Source organism: Salvelinus sp. IW2-2015, linkage group LG4p (assembly GCF_002910315.2).
Source record: "Salvelinus sp. IW2-2015 linkage group LG4p, ASM291031v2, whole genome shotgun sequence".
NCBI lineage: Eukaryota > Metazoa > Chordata > Actinopteri > Salmoniformes > Salmonidae > Salvelinus > Salvelinus sp. IW2-2015.
The window spans coordinates 16,288,243-16,313,607 of record NC_036841.1 but is presented as its reverse complement, the minus strand read 5'-3'; the positions used below and the strand labels follow the sequence as shown (position 1 = coordinate 16,313,607).

General features: G+C 41.6%; 1 protein-coding gene across 1 annotated transcript; it reads right to left on the bottom strand.

Annotated features, from left to right (window-relative positions):
• Positions 1 to 8,831: 8,831 nt before the first annotated feature.
• Positions 8,832 to 25,173, bottom strand: LOC111960601 (calmodulin-1). The gene is made up of 6 exons (XM_023982672.2): positions 24,966 to 25,173; positions 14,466 to 14,496; positions 13,887 to 14,030; positions 12,438 to 12,544; positions 11,295 to 11,430; positions 8,832 to 10,980 (listed from the first exon to the last, which is right to left on the bottom strand). The coding sequence occupies exons 1-6, from the start codon at positions 24,966 to 24,968 to the stop codon at positions 10,952 to 10,954; spliced, it is 450 nt and encodes a 149-aa protein (XP_023838440.1). The 5' UTR covers positions 24,969 to 25,173; the 3' UTR covers positions 8,832 to 10,951.
• Positions 25,174 to 25,365: the final 192 nt, after the last annotated feature.

Genomic DNA, 25,365 nt, shown 5'->3' with positions numbered 1-25,365 from the left:
CGATGGAAAAATGAATTCCCAAGTTTATCAAGACATTTTGCAGGAGAATCTGTCCGCCAATTGAAGCTCAACAGAAGTTAGGTGATGCAACAGGACAACAACCCAAAATACATAAGTAAATCGACAACAAAATGGCTTGAACAGAAGAAAATATGCCTTCTGGAGTGGCCCAGTCAGTCCTGACCTCAACCCGATTGAGATGCCGTGGCATGACCTCAAGAGAGCAGTTCACACCAGACATCCCAAGAATATTGTCGAACTGAAACCTGTTTTGAAAAGAGGAATGGTCCAAAATTCCTCCTGACCGTTGTGCAGGTCTGATCTGCAACTACAGAAAACGTTTGGTTGAGGTTATTGCTGCCAAAGGAGGGTTAACCTGTTATTAAATCCAAGGGTTCACATACTTTTACCAACCTGCACTGTGAATGTTTACACGGTGTGTTCAATAAAGACATGAAAAATCATAATTGCTTGTGTGTTATTAGTTTAAGCAGACTGTGTTTGTCTATTGTTGTGACTTAGATGAGGATCAGATAGAATTACATGACCAATTTATGCAGAAATCCAGGTCATTCTAAAAGGTTCACATACTTTTTCTTCCCACTGTAGATATCAGACCTCATTGCTGAATGGACACTTTCGATCGAGGACACATAAAGACAAATCAAAGACTGATATCCTGACTTGAGGACAATACAGTCTTGCTCTCTGTGCAGCATACGACTTGTTACCTAGTTTACCAAAGGTGATGTGTTTAACAGAGATGGTGTTCCATTTCTGAACATTGCAGTTCCGGCAATGACTCCCCATGGAGTAATTATAATGACCATCAGCGATAATAAGTCAACCTCCAGTGAAAGGTAGGAATCTGTTTTCTGTGTGGTACAGCAGTGGGAGAGCATTGTGATACAGACATCACTCCTTTCGGTGCGTAGAGGCTAGACACATAACGTTTTTGCTTAAAGGGCAAGTGACTGTGCAGATGGATTGTGCCTTCATCTGACTACAGCTATCCCACTTTTCCAGAAGTGCATGTCTGTCCTGTTGGGGCTGTTCTTTACTGCAGGACAGAATCAAACACCTTATTATAAAAGGTCATGACTTTCATGCCTTCTTTTAACCTTTAGATTTGTAATGGCAAACTCAGTGAGGGAGACAAAGTCACTGTTACAGCCTTAAGGGTCAATGGCCAAAGCTCTCTGGAATAGCTGGGGAAAATCATATCAGAATTGAGTCTCTTTGGCTGCCATTATGAAAGGAATTCCCCTGACAGAATGCCAGAATGGGGTTTTGGGATGAACGCCGAAAATAAGATGCGAGGTTAACACAGGCTTAGAAGATACATTTTGTTCTATGTGAGGTAATATCAGTCAGTTAACATGACCTTTATGAATTATGAAGCCTTTATGTGCTTTAGGTGTTTGTTTTGAGTACATAAATTCCTCAAAATTCACAAAAAAGTGATGTTAGCTGATGAACAAAATGTATAAGATCTCCTAAGCCTGTGTTTACCACAGACATTATTTTCTGCATTTATCCAATAACCCTCCAAAAAAAACATTCATTTCCCTATAGGCTTTGACCAATGAGTTCAATGTAATGTCATTGAAATGATGTAGAAACAACGTTGATTCAACCTGTTTTTGCCCAGTGGGTCTCTATACTTTCCAGATTATAATAATAATAACAACATATGTATATTGTATAGTGTTTTTCATTACAAAGAAGAATCTCTTCCACAGCTTCATACTGTATGTCTGGTTGGAAAGGCAGTCAGGAGCTTTAGCGGAAGAAGCAGTGGAATACTGCAGGAAGGAGCAATGCTTTTTTTAGCCATGGGGCAAAGATAAAAATGTGCAGTTTTATAGCTAATCTCATGCTATTCTACACATTTTGCCATGAGGCTGAGAGATAATGTCGCTGTTTTAAAGCAAATTTTCTGCAGTTCTACACATATTTCCACGGGGCAGAGAGAAACTGTAGTTTTATAACTAATCTCATGCTATTCTACACATTTTGCCATGAGGCTGAGAGATAATGTCGCTGTTTTAAAGCTAATTTYCTGCTGTTCTACACATATTTCCACGGGGCAGAGAGAAACTGTAGTTTTATAACTAATCTCATGCTATTCTACACATTTTGCCATGAGGCTGAGAGATAATGTCGCTGTTTTAAAGCTAATTTCCTGCTGTTCTACACATATTTCCACGGGGCAGAGAGAAACTGTAGTTTTATAACTAATCTCATGCTATTCTACACATTTTGCCATGAGGCTGAGAGATAATGTCGCTGTTTTAAAGCTAATTTCCTGCTGTTCTACACATATTTCCACGGGGCAGAGAAACGGTAGTTTTATAACTAATCACATGCTATTCTACACATTTTGCAACGAGTCTGAAACCATTTAGCATTTTTAAAGCTGCTATTCTACACATTTTGCCATGAGGCTGAGAGAAAATTGTGCAGTTAAACAAACTAAATTCCAGGGGGCCTGTCATGCCAAATAGTGTCCACTTGCCAAAATTTGTCCTGCCTTGTGAGGGCTGCTGGGTGTGTGGTACAGCAGTGGGAGGGAGCATTGTGATACAGTCAGGCAGGGAGAAAAGTCAGTCAGATACTGGTAGACAAGCCCAGAGGTCTTCATCAGACACGCCATCTTCTCCTCCTCCTCCTCCTCCGTAGGAAGGCTGGATCTGGGTGATGCTTCGCCGGCTGTAAAAGCGCCAGAAAAGACCACCACACCTCAACAGTAGTCCGAAACAGTCCTCTACGAGGCGAGCCTCTTCCATTCCCTCAGACTGCAGTCCACAACCTTCCAGGAACCGGAACAGATGGAACAAAAAGCTGGTGGTGTGGTGCACCATTCAAATGCCATTAGCCAGCTAGCTAGCAAATGAACTGACCTGCCATCATCAGACCTGCAACTCCGTGAGTCACGACCAGATATTTTAGTTCAAACACATCCCGACCAACCACCCTACTTTCGTTTTTGCCTTAAGTAACCTTCTGTCTTATGTAACAATACCAAACATAACATACATTCATGTAGATGATTAATAACAATAGGGTACACTACAGCACAGGCAACATTTTAACACAATCATGGCAAGGCTGAATCTCCGGGTATCTTTTATCAATACATATACTGCCACTAACCGATTTAATAAATAAAACTGCAGCTAATTATCGTTTGTAGCAATATTTGCTTTGATTTGATTGAATTCCAACGATTGTGATCTAGGGGCATGAGAACATTTTGCATCCTGTAGATTAGATCTGTCCCTACCCACCAGGTTAATAAAGTGTGAGGTCTCTGTGTGAGAGAGTGACTAGACACCCACCTTAGATGTTTCCTCCATTATTTCCATGTTTGTCTGTCTGTACGTAATGTTTGCTTGTGCCTTAGTGTGAATCACGGGTAATGTATGAGTGACTAGGGATAAACTGACTTCTTTTTTTATCAACATTTTCACAGCTGGTGTGAGCTGGTGTGTGTGTGTGTGAGTTTGTGTGCCCCTTTATTCAAAGTAGACTCCTGATGCCGTAGATGCTTCTTAATGCGGAATTGAACACACTGTATCTCGGCAACTTTGATCTGCAGAGCTCTACAGAATCAGTTTGGACATATCACCCACAGAGTTTTCTAATATGCTCCCTCACAGTTTGTTTTGTAGAGCACTGCAGTGCAGGTGCTGTTGTAACCAGTTCTGCTACATTTGATAAGTGGTACAGTAGTAGTACACCAAAGGCCCGCACTTACAAAACTCTCAACTTTGAGAACTTTTTTCCCAGTGGTGACCAGGTGTCTGTAAAAACAATGATGTTGGGTGACAAACAATAACTGAGTTATGAAATGCGAGATAATTAGAGAGGGTACATTGGTTGTTTTAGATTTCCCCACTAAGATGAATATCAGGGGATAATTATATTATCTTACCATTGAGACAGAGACAGACCAACAAAGCACCTAAATCAACAATAAGGCTTATGCTGGACCAATACCGTTAAGTCCTTGAAGGACTGGTCTGCTGAAACGATCACAAGCATAAGAACAGTTTCAGAATGATTTTCACCATAAAATGACTAACGTGAATATTGTTCCTGTGTTGTGGCATATTATCCTTTATACAAACAATGAGTTTATAAAAACACCAGTCTCAACTTATTGAAATGTTAAAAGTTCAATCAAAAAACGTTTCACTATGAGGTCGAAACGTTCCTCTATGAGGTCGAAATAACACTGTGAAATTGTGAAAATTATGATAATTCCATTTTAGTGTAAGAGCGTGTTCAGCATGACATCACAATCTGATCTGATTATTCTGACCAATGACGAGTCATCATTTATTTGCATATTTATTTGTTTATTTATTTGCATAGGCTCTAGACTCTAGTAAATCCTGTCCACCAATCAGTACTGTGTATGTAAATATATTTACATATGTATCAACACGGCCACACAATCAGTCTGAGCATTTCAATCGTGAAATAAATTATAACAAATATACAGTACCAGTCAAAAGTTTGGACACACCTACTCATTCAAGGGTTTTTCTTTATTTCCACTATTTTTCTACATTGTAGAATAATAGTGAAGACATAAAAACTATGAAATAACACATATGGAATCATGTAGTAACCAAAAAAGTGTTAAGCAAATAAAAATATATTTTAGATTCTTCAAAGTAGCCACCCTTTGGCTTGATGACAGCTTTGCACACTCTTGGCATTCTCTCAACCAGCTTCACCTGGAATGCTTTTCCAACAACCTTGAAGGAGTTCCCACATATGCTGAGCACATGTTGGCTGCTTTTCTTTCACTCCACGGTCCAACTCATCCCAAACCATCTCAATTGGGTTGATGTCGGGTGATTGTGGAGGCCAGGTCATCTGATGCAGCACTCCATCACTCTCCTTTCTGGTCAAATAGCATTTACACAGCCTAGAGGTGTGTTGGGTCAATGTCCTGTTGAAAAACAAATGATAGTCCCACTAAGCTTTAACCATATGGGATGGTGTATCGCTGCAGATGCTGTGGTAGCCATGCTGGTTATGTGGGACTTGAATTCTAAATAAATCACTGACAGTGTCACCAGCAAAGCACCCCCACACCATCACACCTCCTCCTCCATGCCTCACAGTGGGAACCATACATGCAGAATTAATCCGTTCACCTACTCCACTTCTCACAAAGACATTTGGAACCAAAAATCTCAAATTTGGACTCATCAGACCAAAGGACATATTTCCACCAGTTTAATGTCCATTGCTCATGTTTCTTGGCTCAAGCAAGTCTCTTCTTCTTATTGGTTTCCTTTCATAGGGGTTTCTTTGCAGCAATTCGACCATGAAGGCCTGATTCACGGTCTCATCTGAACAGTTGATTTTGAGACGTGTTTGTTACTTGAACTCTGTGAAGCATTCATTTGGGCTGCAATCTGAGGTGCAGTTAACTCTAATTAACTTATCCTCTGCAGCAGAGGTAACTCTGGGTCTTCCTTTACTCTGGCGGTCCTCATGAGAGCCAGTTTCATCACAGCACTTGATGGTTTTTGCGACTGCACTTGATGAAACTTTAAAATGTCTTGAAATTTTCCAGATTGACTGACCTTCATGTCTTAAAATAATGATGGACTGTCATTTCTCTTTGCTTATTTGAGCTGTTCTTGCCATAATATGGACTTGGTCTTTTACCAAATAGGACTATCTTCTGTATACCACTCCTACCTTGTCACAACACAACTGATTGGCTTAAACACATTAAGAAGGAAAGAAATTCCACAAATGAACATTTAACAAGGCACACCTGTTAATTGAAATGCATTCCAGGTGACTACCTCATGAAGCTGGTTGAGAGAATTTTTTGGTTACTACATGATTCCAGATGTGTTATTTAATAGTTTTGATGTCTTCACTATTATTCGACAATGTAGAAGATAGTAAAAAATAAAGAAAAATCCTTGAATGAGTAGGTGTCCAGATTTTTAATTGGTACTTATTTTCATGCAATAAACATACAGTGATGATTACAAATATATTTTTTAAATTGCATGGGGGCTTTAAATGTCTAAACATTCTATAACTAAACTCAGCAAAAAAAGAAACGTCCTCTCACTGTCAACTGCATTTATTGTCAGCAAACTTAACACGTGTAAATATTTGTATGAACATAAGATTCAACAACTGAGACATAAACTGAACAAGTTCCACAGACATGTGACTAACAGAAATTGAATAATGTGTCCCTGAACAAAGGTGGGGGTCAAAATCAAAAGTAACAGTCAGTCTCTGGTGTGGCCACTAGCTGCATTAAGTACTGCAGTGCATCTCCTCCTCATGAACTGCACCAGATTAGCCAGTTCTTACTGTGAGATGTTACCCCACTCTCCCACCAAGGCACCTGCAAGTTCCGGGACACTTCTGGGGGGAATGGCCCTAGCCCTCACCCTCTGATCCAACAGGTCCCAGACGTGCTCAATCGGATTGAGATCCGAACTCTTCGCTGGCCATGGCAGAACACTGACATTCCTGTCTTGCAGGAAATCACGCACAGAACGAGCATTATGGCTGGTGGCATTGTATGCTGGAGGGTCATGTCAGGATGAGCCTGCAGGAAGGATACCACACGAGGGAGGAGGATGTCTTCCCTGTAACGCACAGCGTTGAGATTGCCTGCCATGACAACAAGCTCAGACCAATGATGCTGTGACACACTACCCCAGACCATGAAGGACCCTCCACCTCCAAATCGATCCCGCTCCAGAGTACAGGCCTCGGTGTAACACTCATTCCTTTGACGATAAACGCGAATCCGACCATCACCTCTGGTGAGACAAAACCGTGACTCATTAATGAAGAGCACTTTTTGCCAGTCCTGTCTGGTTCAGGGACGGTGGGTTTGTGCCCATAGGCGACGTTGTTGCCGGTGATGTCTGGTGAGGACCTGCCTTACAACAGGCCTACAAGCCCCTCAGTCCAGCCTCTCTCAGCCTATTGAGGACAGTGTGAGCACTGATGGAGAGATTGTGCGTTCCTGGTGTAACTCGGGCAGTTGTTGTTGCCATCCTGTACCTGTCCCGCAGGTGTGATGTTCTGATGTTCGGATGTACCGATCCTGTGCAGGTGTTGTTACACGTGGTCTGCCACTGCGAGGACGATCTGCTGTCCGTCCTGTCTCCCTGTAGCGCTGTCTTAGGTGTCTCAAGGGTACGGACATTGCAATTCATTGCCCTGGCCACATCTGCAGTCCTCATGCCTCCTTGCAGCATGCCTAAGGCACGTTCACGCAGATGAGCAGGGACCCTGGGCATCTTTCTTTTGGTGTTTTTCAGTCAGTAGAAAGGCCTCTTTTAGTGTCTTAAGTTTTCATTACTGTGACCTTAATTGCCTTCCGTCTGTAAGCTGTCAGTGTCTTAACGACCGTTCCACAGGTGCATGTTTATTAATTGTTTATGGTTCATTGAACAAGCATGGGAAACAGTGTTTAAACCCTTTACAATGAAGATCTGTGAAGTTATTTGGATTTTTACGAATGATCTTTGAAAGACAGGGTCCTGAAAAAGGGACGTTTCTTTTCAGCTGACAAATACTTATCAGCTGACAAATACTTCTTAGCAGATTTCAAGACAACGATACAGCATCATCTAGTGAGGATATGTGAAACTACACCCACAGCATCACATAGGGCCATTTTGGCCTCCACACATCTTTGAAAAGGTGAGGACAACACATAGAGTTAGACAGAGGACTCTATATGGATAAAACCTGCTTTGGCATTGACATTGCCATTGAAGGCTTTCACCATTTTAAAGTAGTCAACTGGGTGGGACTTCCTCTGGGTTAAGGAATAGATCACATGATTCTATCTGGGTCATCAGGAGGGATCAGCCAATCAATTATACTTGTGCACAAACACTAGGTGGCAGTAAAAAGTAAAAGAAAATATTTTATTGTTTATTATTACATCTGGTTGGCTTGGGTGTTCGATCCAGGGACTTGTTGGTTATTTGGTTCCTTCCGATCTGCTGTAGTTGTAAGCAAATCATATAACAGAGGCTATTCTCTTCTACTACCAGTAGGGGAGGCACTAATACAGACCAATACCTTGTACTCTGTAAATTCACTGAACAAGCTTGAAGAACAAGTTTGCGCCTAAATATCAGCAAAGTTATTGTAGTACTAGTGCAGTATGTAATATCTCTACATATATTGTAGTTAACTGCTCTAACACAGGCACCTTGCCCAGTCATGATCATGTGTTATATACAACTGCCATAGTCTATATTTAGACAATCAATCATAGGCAGTTGAAGTACAATAAAGGGGGTTATAGCTTTCCAGCCGATTGGAGGTCCTCAGATTCCAGTACCTGAGCTACTTACTGGACTATAACATAAGATAATATCACATCCTACAGGCTGCAGATATGATTTCATTGGCTGTCCCTGCCCGTCACCGCAGAAGCATGTGTGGGTCGGACTTGGGAGGCATTTGGAGTTACAGGGGTGAGATGTCATGAACCTGACTGACCCGGATTACCAGAGGCTCCTGTGGCGATCGCATGAGCCACCAAATATAGCCTGGTGCAGCCAGGGATAGCTCCTCTTACGGAGGCCCGGGTGACTTCCTCTGACAATCTCAAAGGGTGTCTTGTAAAGGATATTATGAAGACAGCAGAGAGACTGGCATCCAGGGATACACACACTGAACTGAGTTCAAGTTCCATCCACACTCCAAATAAAGAAAGCTAACTTTAGCATGTAGTTAACACAAAAAAAAGTGAGAAATAAAAATTGCATATGAAGTATTACGCAGGACAAGGAGACACTCGGTGAAGTTCAGTAAATGTATTTATTCATGGCAAACATTAATATTTCACATCTTTAAATTTGTACACTACCTCCAGAAGTTTAACAGTCCTTAACCATGTGTCTTTTCCAACCTGTAGATCAAAGTTAACCAACCAGTAAAAGCTAGCCAGATAGTTTTAGTCCACAAGTTGTCTTTCACGCAACGATTCAGTACCTCTGCTATCATTCCTTTCACTCAACCCCAAATAATAAAAAATGCAACCCCTAATTTATACCCGTCAAACTGATTTATTTTTTCAACTCACTGACAAAAATAAATATATTAGTGAATATATATACTCTGTTCAGCAGAACAGCAAGCGGAGCACGGATAAAAGATGTGAACACTTGACGACAACATGAGGATCTGACAAATCCACAGGAGCAAGAGACAAATTAGTTGTTCTAGCAGCAGCAACATTGTCTTTTTTACAGAACATGTTCAAATATACGGTTTACACCAAAGTGCAAATAGGTATGTACTGTATATAGCTTATACTGTATATTCATAATATGTTCTAATTTACTAAGTGTTCTTGCAAGGTTGAGGCTTTAGAGTATTATGGCACATTTCACAGGTCATACTATATCAACAATAGGTCATGCAAAGTTTACGATACACTAATATATATTTGTGTGACCAAAATGTTTAATTAATTTATATGTTAAATGTTTGATAACATACATTTAAAAAGCATGACATTCATATTTGTATCAGGATATATGAAAGATAGAATATCTTCACAGCAATGCTCTCAAAGTGTGCTACCGTAATCAACATTCTGAAACTGTACATCTAAGTACTCTTATGCCATAGGTCAGTAGTGCTGGGAAATTAAAAGCCTTGTTTGAAAACGAAAGCCTGCCGAAACAATGGAAAATACAATTAAAACCAACCAACCAGTGCTTTTCTATCAGCTCCCCACAACCCCTTAGGGACGGGAGAATCCTCTCCTCAGCCTAGCACCAAAGCAACCTTTTCCACTGTAATTCTTGAACCAACTGTTAGCATTTTTACATACATGTGTATATTACACACCGAGAGTACAAAACATTAGGGACACCTGCTCTTTCCATGTTATAGACTGACCAGGTGAAAGCTATGATCCCTTATTGATGTAACTTGTTAAAAGGGGAAGAGACAGGTTAAAAAATGATTTTTAAGCCTTGAGACACGGATTGTGTATGTGTGCCATTCAGAGGGTGAATGGGCAAGACAAAAGATATAAGTGCCTTTGAAGGGGGTATGGTTGTAGGCAGGCGCACCAGTTTGAGTGTGTCAAGAACTGCAATAGTGCTGAGATTTTCACACTCAACAGTTTCCTGTGTGCATCAACAATGGTCCAGCACACAAAGGCCAACTTGACAACTGTGGGAAGCATTGGAGTCAACATGGGCCAGCATCCCTGTGGAACGCTTTCGACACCTTGTAGAGTCCATGCCCGACGAATTGAAGTGTGTTCTGAGGGCAAAAGGGCGGTGTTCCTAATGTTCTGTACACTCAGTGTATAGCTATATATATATATATTTTTGTGTATATACCTAGAGTGTATAGCTATATATTTATGTATATGACTCCAGCTTGTATACAATCCACAATCTCCGATGGGATCAAAACCACCTTGTGACATGAAACCATCTCAGAATGAGTGCATGCAAGAAGGCTGTTACCCAATTCAATGTTAGAAATCAGCACTGCGATTTGTGTAGGTGTGCCGTTAGCCTTAAATTGTTTTCAGGGTAGAAAAAGACTCTCGAAATAGTAAGCTTCTCTCAATGAGGAAAAGACAGCCATCTCTGGCATGGATTCCTATCCCTCGTTTCAGTATCTGGGAGCCTCCCAAGGATCTTACTCTGGAGTAAGGGCCTCATGCCTCGTTAAAGCTTGGTCCATTAACTTCTGTTAGGGATTCATCTGCAGTTGCTCTTAAAACAGATACCCTAGAAGTACTTGGATTTTTCTTTTATTAAATAATTTTGTACATAGAATCATTTTTTGAGTTTGACATTTTGGCTTGATTATTGTTTTGTTTTCTTAAAGACAGAGTGATCTTAGGAGGACAAGCAATGTAAGAGAGAAATGTGTGAGAGCACAGTCTACTTCACTTGGCTGTCATCATCTGCACAAACTCTGCAAGGCAGAACAAAACAGGGAGAAAAAAATTAGAAGAAATCCACAAGAATAAAAAGGGCATTCTGTTAACAATGATTATGGCACATTAATAAGACTATTGGAACAAAGTAACATGAGGAATCAAGGTCTTCAATACTATTTTAAATTCAATGAGCAGTGATTCATTAAGCATGTTATGTATAACTCCTTTTATTGCGGTTACTTTTAGCATCAAATCAAAGAGAAATAAGGCACAACTGACAGGGGCAACAGGGGCAACTGACAGGGGCAACAGTGGAAACACTAACTTCAGTGAACTTCAGTGAGCTCACCTTCATAGTTGACCTGTCCGTCTCCGTCAATGTCGGCCTCACGGATCATCTCGTCCACCTCCTCGTCTGTGAGCTTCTCCCCGAGGTTGGTCATGACGTGCCGCAGCTCTGCCGCGCTGATGTAGCCGTTCCCATCCTACAGGGAGAACAGGCTCATTCAATAGGCAACGAGAGAAGGTTCTACATACAGTACTTTGACCCGATCTCATTCTGACAGGGTTAAACAAGACTTTTCTATCGAAACGATCAGTGACATCTCCCTCTTCTGAATAGAGCCCAGGTTTATCTGGTCTGCTGGCACATGAACATGGTCCCTGGCTGCCCCATCTGTGTGACAGCTAGAGATATGCATGGCTCTGGGCCGTCTGCTCACCCAACCCCAGCCTGGCGTGATCTCTGGATCTAGCTCTGCCAAGACTCAAGAGCCGCAAAGGGAGAGATAATAAACAGAGCAGGGGGATGCTGACACAGACTGGTGCCCTAGCAAACTGGCATTGCAGCAGTTACCAAGGTCCTTCAGGACTGTTGCACAAATGTCCAACAAAAACAAGGCCTGACACAATCACACCACTCACATCCGATCCGCCAATGAGGGTGCAAAGAAACAACCGCAATACACACTAAATTTAAATCCACACACACACCACTCCCAAAATCACATGGCTCTGTTTAAAAGCTGTTGCATTGTTCCAGGCTGCACGAAGCAATAAGCAATATAAGCCCAGGCAATGAGCGCTCTCCATTAGCTTGTGACTCAGATTTCTGCACTGCAATAAGCCCCCCATCCTGCATGCGGGTAACGTTATACTCCGCTCCCAACAGACAAAGCCCTCCTCTCAGCAACACAGTTAAGAAGACATAAGCATGATGACAAACACTGGATTACATAACACCGGGATGGCAGAGGCACGCGCACGAGCAGTGGCACCGTAGTCCATCCAACTTTCAACGTCACATTCTCAGAACATGAAGTGTCAGTTTTTGTTCAATCACTTTGGTGCAATTTTCACAAGTATGTGATACATTTTCACAATTCTAAGCACAAAAATCTAAAACAGATAATCAAAATGGCTCAAAACACTAAGCACATTTCCAATTGACTGAGTACAACAATCAAAAGGGGACGGTGTGGAGCGTGCGTACCTTATCAAAGACTCTGAAGGCTTCTCTGATCTCCTCCTCGCTGTCTGTGTCCTTCATCTTCCTTGCCATCATTGTCAGGAACTCTGGGAAGTCGATTGTCCCGTTACCTAAGAACGAACAAGACAGTGTTTATTTTACGTTTGTGCACGTGCACACACACAGTTATTTTATTTCATAATAAGCCGTGTTGAAATCTTGTCGGTACATTCTGGAATGCGCCCAAAGAGAGATATCATCTTTGCATCTGTGAGTACACGGGCAGCACCATTGAGGCAATCTCCATTTCTAAGTAGTCCATTTTCTTCTTCTTCCATTAAGAATATGAGTTGGCAAACAAACAAAGGTTGCAAACTACTGCCTAGGTGTGTTGTTTGAACAGATATAAAGCCAAGGTGGCTGATTTACTGCCACCTACAGTTATGGAATGTTTGCTCATGAGTATAATTCATTGGCTGATACCTCCTGATGGAATCATGTGATCCTTCCATAACCCATATGGAATTCCCACCCAGTTGACTACTTTAAAAATGGTGGAAGCCCTCAATGGCAAGAGAGCAATAGTAATGGCGTCTTTTTGTAGGCATTAACTCTGCCAATGGCTCAACTTTTTTTTTTATAAACGCCATAAATAAGGTCTGTGGTAAACACATGCGTAGGGCTCCCGAGTGGCGCAACGGTCTAAGGCTCTGCATCTCAGTGCAAGAGGCATCACTACAGTCCCCGGTTCGAATCCAGGCTGAATCACATCCGGCCATGATTGGGAGTGCCATAGGGCGGCGCACAATTGGCCTTGCTTCGCCTGGGTTTGGCCGGAGTAGGCCGTCATTGTAAATAAGACTTTGTTCTTACCGGACTTGTCTAGTTAAAAATAAAACAAAATGTTAACCTTTATTTAATGCTTAGAAGATCTTACACGTTTTGTTCTATGAGAATCACCATCAGCTAACGTTACTTTTTGTGAATTTGGAAGCATTTATGTAATCAAAAACAAGCACATACAGGCTTCATAATTTTAACGGTCATGTTAACTGACTGATGAAAACGTTTAAGATCTTCTAAGCTTGTGTTAACCTCAGACCTTATTATCTGCATTTATCCCAAAACCCCATTCAATTCCACCATAAGAATGGCTGAACGAACCAAAAGGTAAGTAATTTCTAGTTTTCGGATCTAGTCCGCCAACTCGATGGGTGAGCCGCTGTTGTGGTTGGAAACGATAGATATTTGAAATGTGATCCACCACGAAACCAGAGCCATGGTGCCATCCAGGTGGGGCAGCAGGTAGCCTAGCGGTTAAGGGCCAGTAATTATGCAGTGTGTGTGTGTCACCATTCATCCACTATGTGAAAGGGGTCAGCCTCGTTAGGTTCTGACCATACTTCTGCGTGCGTGTCAGCACGTCAGTGTGTGTGTGTGTGTGTGTCATTGTACACATCTCTCGAATCTTACCATCGGCGTCCACCTCGTTGATCATGTCCTGTAGCTCTGCCTCAGTAGGGTTCTGTCCCAGAGAGCGCATGACAGTGCCCAGCTCCTTGGTGGTGATGGTGCCATCGCCGTCCTTGTCGAACAGTGAGAAGGCCTCCTTGAACTCTGATTAAGCAAACATGGAACAGTGTGGGATTGGTGGAAATGCCTATATTGGCTACGTCAATAGTCTACATGGTCTTCCTATCCATGTCTCCTTTCCTTCATCTGCACTGATGTGAGAGAACTGGACAGTTAAGGGCAAATTCCCTGGATGCGTTCAACATACTGATTTCACCCAAATTTTTTGATCTGTGCAGATGAAGAAAAAAAAAAAAAATTACAACTACTAAGAATGGTTGGTACAAGATTAGCAGCAGCTGTACAAACTAACAGGCAGAGTAGCCTAAATGGTGGCCACTACCATGAGGATCCATGACTCTAAGCACCCACACTATCTGCCAACCGACAGGAACTCAAATCACTTTTCCTAACTGGGATTGGATTGAAGAGCTTTGAACGGACAGAACCTCACTGTTCAGGGTTAGGGATAGTACTCACCAGCAATCTGCTCCTCAGTCAGTTGGTCAGCCTGTGAAGACGAGAGGAAGCATGAGTGAGAGTTGTCCACGGCCCCAAACATATTATAGCCCGAGATAAAATTAAGCCACAATCACCTAATGGCTGCTCTTTTACTCTTTTACCATACCTGCTCCACTGGATTCGCATGAGACCAGATGAGATGAGTGATACTTTCACCCCTATAACCTCAGTGCTCACAGGAGTAGCATAACGTTGTTCCTACACACGTTTACATGCACACCGTTATCCCATTATTATTCGGGATACTCAAGTATTCTGTTTTTGAGTTGACGCATACAGTACCATTTAAAAGTCTGGACACACCGACTCAATCAAGGGTTTTTATTTTTTATTATTTTCTGCACTAGAATAATAGTGAAAACATCAAAACTATGAAATAATACATATGGAATCATGTAGTAACCCCCCAAAAAAGGGTGGCATTCTCTCAACCAGCTGCACCTGAAATGCTTTTCCAACAGCCTTGAAGGAGTTCCCACATAGGCTGAGGACTTGTTGGCTGATTTTCCTTCACTTCGCGGTCCAACTCATCCCAAACCATCTCAATTGGGTTGATGTCGGGTGATTGTGGAGGCCAGGTGATCTGATGCAGCACTCCATCACTCCCCTTCTTGGTCAAATAGCCCTTACACAGCCTGGATGTTGGGTCATTGTCCTGTTGAAAAACAAATGATAGTGGGACTAAGCGCAAACCAGATGGGATGGCGTATCGCTGCAGATGCTGTGGTACCCATGCTGGTTAAGTGTACCTTGAATTCTAAATAAATCCCAACAGTGTCACCAGCAAAGCACACCCACACCATCACACCTCCATGCTTCACGGTGGGCACCACACAGTCGGAGATCATCCGTTTACCTACTCTGCATCTCAAAAGGACTCAAATTTGGATAGATTCCCACCGGTCTAAATGTCCATTGCTTGTGTTTCTTAGCCCAAGCAAGTCTCTTCTTATTGGTGTCCTTAGTAGTGGTTTCTTTGCAGCAATTCGCCCAGGCCTGATTCCCACAGTCTCCTCTGAACTGTTGAGATGTGTCTGTCACTTGAACTCTGTAAAGCATTTATTTGGTCTGCAATTTCTGAGGCTGGTAACTGTAATGAACTTATCCTCTGCAGCAGAGGTAACTCTGGGTATTCCTTTCATGTGGCGGTCCTCATTGGAGCCAGTTTCATCATAGCGCTTGGTTCTTGTAACTGCTCTTGAAAAAAAACTTTCAAAGTTTGTGAAATTTTCCAGATTGACTGACCTTCATGTCTTAAAGTAATGATGTACCGTCGTTTCTCTTTGCTTATTTGAGCTGTTCTTGCCATAATATGGACTAGTTTTTTTTACCAAATAGGGCTATATACCAGTAGATAGCCCTATACCTTGGTCACAACACAACTGATTGGCTCAAACACATTAAGGAAAGGAATTCCACAAATGAGCTTTTAACAAGGCACACCAGTTAATTGAAATGCATTCCAGGTAACTACCTCATGAAGCTTGTTGAGAGAATGCCAAGAGTGTGCAAAGCTGTCATCAAGGCGAAGGGTGGCTACTTTGAAGAATCTCAAATATATGTTGATTTGTTTAACACTTTTTGGGTTACTACATGATTCCATTTGTTATTTCATAGTTTTGATGTCTTTACTATTTTTTTTACATTGTAGAATAATAGTGAAAAGAGAAACCTCTGGATTGAATAGGTGTGTCCAAACTTTTGGCTGGTACTGTATGAACATATCTGGTTTACAATAACTGGAAAAAGCTTGTATTCTGGTTGAGAATTATGCTGATGTTAAGGCAGGATATTAAGACGGGATACTGTGGCATGTAAAACATCTTATCCCGTTTACTGTTGTTTTTCGCGGTTTGCGCATGCTCTGTTCCAAATATCATGGCTGTTGAGTGATGTTTTCATCTAACTGTCAAACAAATCACTTCAAAAAAGTAAGCTCCCCACAGTTAGATCCACCATAATTCATTTTGCTGATATTCTGTACTTTCACCCCTAAGTTTCTGCTTATAATTTGACACTTGGCAGGCCATTTGTTTGTCAACTGTAGTTAGGCTGTGACAGAAGAGAAGCTGCATGTATCTAGACTAAATACAGTAGTGCTCACCAGAATAATGTCTTACATAGATAGAATGCATTAGTAATCTAGTTAACACCAATAAAGTTGTCTGTTTTGGTTTAGGCACCGGGGGTGGACGCAATAACTACAAAACAGTGGAAAGATTGGTCCTGTGCAAAATGTAATCAGTTTGATCGATTTCTCAACGTTTAAGGAAATTAAACGTTGAGAAAACAATGAATGTCTTCAGTTGCATATTTTATGTGGTTGAAATACTGTGTGCTTGCATAACAGCGTCAAAGATAACACGTCTCAAGAGATGCTGAAAGAAAGAAATCCAATTTCTCCAGTCCTGTTCCCGAGTCAAAATGAACATTGTGTACACATTTTACTGCAAGAAATTGATAATTCTGCAGGAGTTAAATTAAGGACTGGCCACTTTTTTTCAATTTTCACCTAAAATGACATACCCAAATCTAATTGCCTGTAACTCAGGCCCTGAAGCAAGGATATACATATTATTGGTACCATTTCAAAGGAAACACTTTGAAGTTTGTCGAAATGTGAAAGGAATGTAGGAGAATAACACAATAGATTTGGTAAAAGATAATACAAATAAAAATACCAACCGTTCTTTTTTATTTCTTTGGAACAATCATCTTTGAAATGCAAGAGAAAGGCCATAATGTATTATTCCAGCCCAGGTGCTATTTAGATTTTAGCCACTAAAGGCAGTAGTATATGTGCAACGTTTTAAACTGATCCAATGAAACATTGCATTTCTGTTCAAAATGTTGTATCAAGACTGCCCAAATGTGCCTAATTTGTTTATTAATAACTTTGTTCAACTGTGCACTCTCCTCAAACAATAAAATTGTATTATTTCACTGTAATAGCTACTGTAAATTGGACAGCGCAGTTAGATTAACAAGAATAAGCTTTCTGCCAATATCAGAATTGTCTATGTCCTGGGAAATGTTCTTGTTACTTACAACCTCATGCTAATTGCATTAGCCTACGTTAGCTCAACCGTCCCGCAGGGGACCCACCAATACTGAAGTTAATACAGTGCCTTCAGAAAGTATTCAGACCCCTTGACTTTTTCCACATTTTGTTAAAGCCTTATTCTCAAATGAATTAAATTGCTTAAATTGCCCCCTGCATCAACGTACACACAATACCCCATAATGACCAAGCAAAAACAGGTTAAGACATTTTCGCACATTAATAATATTGGGGTGGCAGGTAGCCTAATTGTTAGAGCGTTGGACTAGTAACCGAAAGGTTGCAAGATCGAATCCCCGAGCAGACAAGGTCAAAATCTATCGTTCTGCCCCTGAACAAGGCAGTTAACCCACTGTTCCTAGGCCGCCATTGAAAATAAGAATTTGTTCTTAACTTCCACTAGGGTAGGGGGCAGCATTCGGAATTTTGGATGAAAAGCGTGCCCAAATTAAACTGCCTGCTACTCAGCCATAAAAGCTAGAATATGCATATTATTAGTAGATTTGGATAGAAAACACTGAAGTTTCTAAAACAGTTTGAATGATGTCTGAGTATAACAGAACTCATATGGCAGGCAAAAACCTGAGAAAAAAATCCAACCGGGAAGTGGGAAATCTGAAATGTGTAGTTTTTCAAGTCATTGCCTATCGAATATATAGTGTCTATGGGGTCATACTGCACTTCCTAAGGCTTCCACTAGATGTCAACAGTCTTTAGAACCTTGTTTGACGCTTCTACTGTGAAGGATGGGGGAATGGGAGCTGAATGAGTCAGAGGTCTGCCAGAGTGGCATGAGCTGACCACGCGCGTTCACGTGAGAGTTAGCTTGCACTCCATTGCATTTCTACAGACAAAGGAATTCTCCGGTTGGAACATTATTGAAGATTTATGATAAAAACATCCTAAAGATTGATTCTATACTTCGTTTGACATGTTTCTACGAACTGTAATATGACTGTCTGAACTTTCGCCTGGACTTGCCCGCGCCTCGTGAGTTTGGATTGTGTACTAAACGCGCAAACAAAAAGGAGGTATTTGGACATAAATGGACTATATCGAACAAATCAAACATTTATTGTAGAACTGGAATTCCCGGGAGTGCATTCTGATGAAGATCAAAGGTAAGTGAATATTTTTTATGCTATTTCTGACTTCTGTTGACTCCACAACATGGCGGATGTCTGTATGGCTTGGTTTTGTGTCTGAGCGATGTACTCAGATTATTGCATGGTGTGCTTTTTCCGTAAAGTTTATTTTTTATTTTTTATCTGACACAGCGGTTGCATTAAGGAGAAGTGGATCTATAATTCCATGCATAACAGTCGTATCTTTTATCAATGTTTATTATGAGTATTTCTGTAAATTGATGTGGCTCTCTGCAAAATAGCCAGATGTTTTGGAAGCAAAACATTACTGAACATAACACGCCAATGTAAACTGAGATTTTTGAATATAAATATGAACTTTATCGAACAAAACATACATGTATTGTGTAACATGAACATGAAGATTAACAAGTTTCTTTAAAATGGTGTATAATACTTGTATGTTTGAGGAATTTTAATTATGAGATTTCTGTTTGAATTTGGCGCCCTGCACTTTCACTGGCTGTTGTCATATTGATCCCCTTAACGGGATTTCAGCCATAAGAAGTTAACTAATTATGACAAATGTTATGAAAATGTGGAGCAATGTAATAAAGGAATTACTTTTCAAATTAGTTACGTTATGTTGGTTGACAATTTCTAGCTAGTCTTACGAACCGCATAGCATTACAGCAGTATGTACCGGTATGTTAGCTAGTTACCTATCGTTAGTTGGCTACTAATACATCAAACTTGCCAAGCAGTATATTAACTAACTACCCAACGTTTGACTTGATTATTCACATCATTCTTAGCTAAGTGAAATTGTCGTTGTGCGTTTCAATGGACATTGTTAATTCTGGCCATCTACTCCAATTTTAGAGCACTGCTGAATTTACGAACGCTCAACACCCGTTGAATATGGCCAGTGTCAATAAATGTCAGCAAAATAACATCTAAAAATGTTTGTTGTTGCCAGCAGCACAGTTAGTCACTAACGCTCGGATCAACCCTACCCTTCGGCCAGAGCGTCCAGTGTGCGCTCTGAACGCTCCAAGAGCGAAACACGAACGGACAATCTGACAACGCTTTGGATTTATGAACACCCAGAGCGCACTCTGGCACTCCAGATTGAATTTACGAACATCCGAATTCGTAAAATGTTCAGCTAACAAACTAGCAAGATGTTGCATAGCAACAGCATCAACTTCCGGTAGACAGACACAGCTCTAGCACGCTCAACTGAAATGACACTTTGTTTACAGTATACTAAAATGAACTAATAGTATGTAGTATATGCTCATTAAGCATGTAGTATGCTAGTATGGGTATTTGAACACAGCTTTGGTGGTTCCAATCTTCTTTCATATTTTGGTACCCTTCCCCAGATCTGTGCCTCGACACAATCCTGTCTCGGAGCTCTACGGACAATTCCTTTGACCCCATGGCTTGGTTTTTGCTCTTACATGCACCGTCTAATGTGTGGCCTTATAGACAGGCGTGTGCCCTTCCAAATCATGTCCAATCGAATTTGCCACAGGTGGACTCCAATCAAGTTGTAGAAACATCACAAGGATGATCAATGGAAACAGGATGCACCGGAGCTCAATTTTGAGTCTCACAGCAAAAGGGTCTGAATACTTACACTATCGTTCAGTTTGGGGTCACTTAATGTCCTTGTTTTCCATGAAAACATACATGAAATTAGTTGCAAAATTAATATGAAATAGTCAAGACGTTGACAAGGTTAAAAATAATGATTTTAAATTTAAATAGTAATTGTGTCCTTCAAATTTTTCTTTCGTCAAAGAATCCTCCATGTGCAGCAACTACAGCATTGCAGAACTTTGGCATTCTAGTTGTCAATTTGTTGAGGTAATCTGAAGAGATTTCACCCCATGCTTCCTGAAGCACCTCCCACAAGTTGGATTGGCTTGATGGGCACTTCTTACGTACCATACGGTCAAGCTGCTCCCACAACAGCTCAATAGGGTTAGAATCCAGTGAATATGCGGGCCACTCCATTATAGACCGAATACCAGCTGACTGCTTCCTCCCTAAATAGTTCTTGCATAGTTTGGAGCTGTGCTTTGGGTCATTGTCCTGTTGGAGGAAATTAGCTCCAATTAAGCGCTGTCCACAGGGTATGGCATGGCAATGCAAAATGGAGTGATAGGGATCTTTAAGGTTTTTACCCTGTACAAATCTCCCACTTTACCAACACCAAAGCACCCCCAGACCATCACATTGCCTCCACCATGCTTGACAGATGGCGTCAAACACTCCTCCAGCATCAATTCCTTTTTTCTGCATCTCACAAATGTTCTTCTTTGTGATCCAAACACCTCAAACTTAGCAAAAAAGTTATGGACAGACAAATCTATCTTCTCTCTCCAGTCTCCATCTTTTTTGCCCATCTTAATATTTTATTTTTATTGGCCGGTCTGAGATATGGCTTTTTCTTGTCAACGTCTTGTCAACTCTGCCTAGAAGGCCAGCATCCCGGAGTCGCCTCTGCACTGTTGACATTGAGACTGGTGTTTTGCAGGTACTATTTAATGAAGCTGCCAGTTGAGGACTTGTGAGGCGTCGGTTTCTCAAACTAGACACGCAAATGTACTTGTCCTCTTGCTCAGTTGTGCACCGGGGCCTCCCACTTTTTTATTTTCTGGTTAGGACCAGTTTGCGCTGTTCTGTGAAGGGAGTAGTACACAGCATTGTACGAGATCTTCAGTTTCTTGGCAATTTCTCACATGGAATAGCCTTCATTTTTCAGAACAAGAAGACTGACGAGTTTCAGAAGAAAGGTCCTTGTTTCTGGCCATTTTGAGCCTGTAATTGAACCCACAAACGCTGATGCTCCAGATACTCAACTAGTCTAAAGGCCAGTTTTAATGCTTCTTTAAGTCAGAACAACAGTTTTCAGCTGTTTTAACAAAATTGCATAAGGGTTTTCTAATGATCAATTAGCCTTTTAAAATGATAAAATTTGGATTAGCTAACATAACATGCCATTGGAACACAGGAGTGATGGTTGCTGATAATGGGCCTCTGTACACCTATGTAGATACTCCATTAAACAAAAAAAAAGTAGCTGTCATTTCCAGCTACAAGTAATTTACAACAATGTCTACACTTTATTTCTGATCAATTTGATGTTATTTTAACCAAAAAAATTGGTTCTTTCAAAAACAAGGACATTTCTAAGTGACCCCAAACCTTTGAACGGTAGTGTATGTAAATAAGCTAGTTCTTTCTTTAATTTTCAATACATTTGCAAAAATGTCTAAAAACCTGTTTTCGCCTCGTCATTATGGGGTAGTATGTGTAGATTGAGGGGAAACAATTAATTCAATCCATTTCAGAATAAGGCTGTAACGTAACAATGTGGAAAAAGTCAAGGGGGTCTGAATACTTTCCGAACGCACTTTATTATATTAAGCTACATGTGAGAGGTTATAGGCCTACAATCAGTGTCCATATTTCTGTTAGTATTCCATTTAACCCATATGAATATTCTGTTAAGTCATGGATACAGGGATACTCGTGAGTGGGATATCAACAGGTGCATCTAAACAGTTTATCCCAAATAAGACCGTAAGCAGAATGAGCTACTATCTGGAATGCTGTGCGCATGTAAACGTGGTCACTAATATCAGGCCAGTTAGCGGTTTCCCGCCAATTAGATCTGTATCTGGTACATGATATTTCAAATCTAATCCAGGTTTATTAGTCTCATACACAGATTTGCAGGTGCATGGAAATCCTTGTGTTTCTAGCTACAATGGTGCAGTAATACCAAGCAAAAAAATAAATACACACATAATCCATTAAAATAAAGAAATATCAGAACGAGCGACGTCAGAGACCATCAGTTGAGGACGAGGTCTTATCAGGCCTGTCTGAGTCAGTCAACCAGCACATTTCAGGCTGAGGAAGTGTGATGAGGGTTGGGTATAAATACACCTCAGTACGCCTGCTATAATTAGAGCGGCACGAACAGGGTGGCCAATGTAGCACACTGACTATTACCACCTCTGTTGCTTTTTGTGGGTCTTCGTCATCATACATACATAATTTATTGCTTGAGAGTGAAAGTGTACATACGAGTCAAAGTGTGCGCGACCCCCCCCCCCCCCCCCCCCCCCCCAAAAAAAACAACAACAACAAAGGAACAGGTTAGTGTGCACGTAGCCGACAGAAAGGGGCGCACAGACTTATCAACACATGTTCATTACAATTAAAGGAAAATTCCACCCCAAAACAATATTTTTGAACATTAGTACATTGTTCACAAAGTCTCAAAATGTCTTGCTTGTCAGCACACAAGTTAAGATGAGTCACTTGGGATGAAAGTTGCATAACAGTCTAAGGCACTGCATCGCAGTGCTTGAGGCGTAACTACAGGCCCGGGTTTGATCCCAGGCTGTGTTACAGCCGGACATGACCAGGAGACCCATAAGGCGGCGCACAATCGGCCCAGCGTCGCCCGGGTTAGGCCAGCCGTGATTTCCTTGTCCCATCGCGCTCTAGTGCCTCCTTATGCCAGGCGCCTTCAAGCTGACTTCGGTCGCCAGCAGGACGGTGTTTCCTCCAACACGTTGGTGCTTCTGGCCTCCGGGTTAAGCGAGCAGTGTGTCAAGAAGCAGTGGGGCTTGGCAGGGACGCGTTTCAGAGAACACATGGCTCTCAACCGTCGCCTCTCCCGAGTCCGTAGGGGAGTTGCAGCAATAAGACAAGACTAACTGCCAATTGGATATCACGAAAAGGGGTAAAAGTACAACAACAAAAAACATATGATTCTGCGTTTTGCACATGTTCATTACAGTTAAAGAATTTAGCCTAGGACATGTGCTTTGCTCTATCTCAGTGAGTCATCAGAATGGGAGGGGGAAGGAAAGGGCAGCAAGCAGACTGCAGCGCATTCTATCCACGCAGAGGGTGGAGGAATCAAGCAGTGGTTGAGGAGCATTTACAAGGCAGTGTCAAGCACCAAATGGCTCAGGAAAACAGTGTTGCATTTGAGCAGTATTGAGATCCCATGTACTATACTGTGCCATTACGTACAGTCCTGGTTAAAGGCTGTTCATTCCATTTTCACTGTGGTGGTAAAGTGGTGCTGCCTCATTTTTTGGGGCAGATGGCAAGATATTCAGATTTGCAATTGTGTCTTATCCTTTGGTGCAAAACAAACCCACCATGAATAATAGACTTACTTTCGTCCCACAAAATAGCACTTATGAAGGATAAAGCAGAGCATACGAGGACAAGCCTTCGTTTGTCACAAGGTCTTTCAGAGTCTCTTTCCCATTTTTGCAGAAGCATGCACTGCGGATCCCGTGCCAGCATACTGCACCAACCATGATGTGGTTCAATGCAGAAGGGAGGAATGCGTGTGGTAGAGGGGCGAGAAAGGAGGGGTGGCAACGAAGATCATTCCCGAACAGCAGACTGCGGATCAACGTGGTGGTGCAATACGCAACAACACCATGACGAAAGACTCAAATATCGCGTCGCTATTGCCATCTCAATTTGCGCAACAAAACGATGCACAACAAGTATTACTAGCTATATCATATTGCCAGCTAGCTATGTAATTGGAAACATGACACTACACAGGTTCACTTGTGGCGCACAATCTATCAGCTGCCTTGGGACAGTACAATCTTGGCATTGTTCATTGCAAAATACAAATGAACTGGCTCATGTCTATATAGCTGATGTTTCTAATGAAAACAATTATTTAGGTGGCTAGCTAACCAGCCAACTAATACTATCGATTAAGTTAATTCAATTAGCAGTGTGTTTGGGTTTTATTACATCAAACAGCGCTATGCTTCTGTCTTAACCACCACGCCCACTCACCATTAGTACCCCCCCAACCCCGATAAGCGAAACCAATGACCTTAGCTAGCTAACAGTATGTAAAATTAGCCATGGCTAACGTTAATCAGATAGTCATGCCTCATACGTTTTTCCTTGGCAAGGAATACGTGACCACAATCAAGCATGCTCTTATTGTCTGTCATCCTCTGAGTCCGTATGAGCTTGTCCAACTGCAAGTTATTGCATTCCAACGTCGAGCCAACAGCCCGGTCAGGTGGTAATAGCAACAGTTGAGCTGCCAGCCCGACAAACTTTTTCAGTCACACCTCATTTAGCTAGCTAGTTTACGGATAGCAAGCTAGTTATAACTATAGGCGTTGCTCGAACCCAATACGAATTCATGTTAGCGAGATAGCATACGCTTGGCTTTGTCTGTGGATTGAATGAGTGTAGGAAGCTAGCTAGCAAAACGGTGGCTATACTCACCATTTTATTATGTTAGGTCTTCGCACTTCGAAAATATGAATGACTAAATAGTCAATGTCCCCCTCGTGGCTGGCAAACCAACTGTAGCCAACGTCTGTATCGTTGTTTAGTGCTGAAAAACAATTCGCTAGAGGTATACAGTCCCTTCACTGCGAAGTTGCCCGGAAACACTAGGGACCACGTCACTGCCGATGTGGCCTCATTTGCACTATATCGCTCCGCGAAAAAAAAATATATATATATATCGAGCGAACCAGCCAATCTTAAAACGAACCAGCCAATCTTAAAACTGCACACCACAAATGCGTCAGAATATAATCATGTATTCACCTTATATTGACCACTGCACTCACTGAAATTGCCTAGCAGATCCCCTGTTACTCATCAAAAAATAAAGTCA

Bases quoted from the DNA above. Each gene is read 5' to 3' on its own strand.
- LOC111960601 (XM_023982672.2), bottom strand. The intron at 12,545-13,886 runs GTAAGATTCGAG...GTTCGTTCTTAG, and splicing joins CAACGAGGTGGACGCCGATG to GTAACGGGACAATCGACTTC. The intron at 10,981-11,294 runs GTGAGCTCACTG...TCTGCCTTGCAG, and splicing joins CGGACAGGTCAACTATGAAG to AGTTTGTGCAGATGATGACA.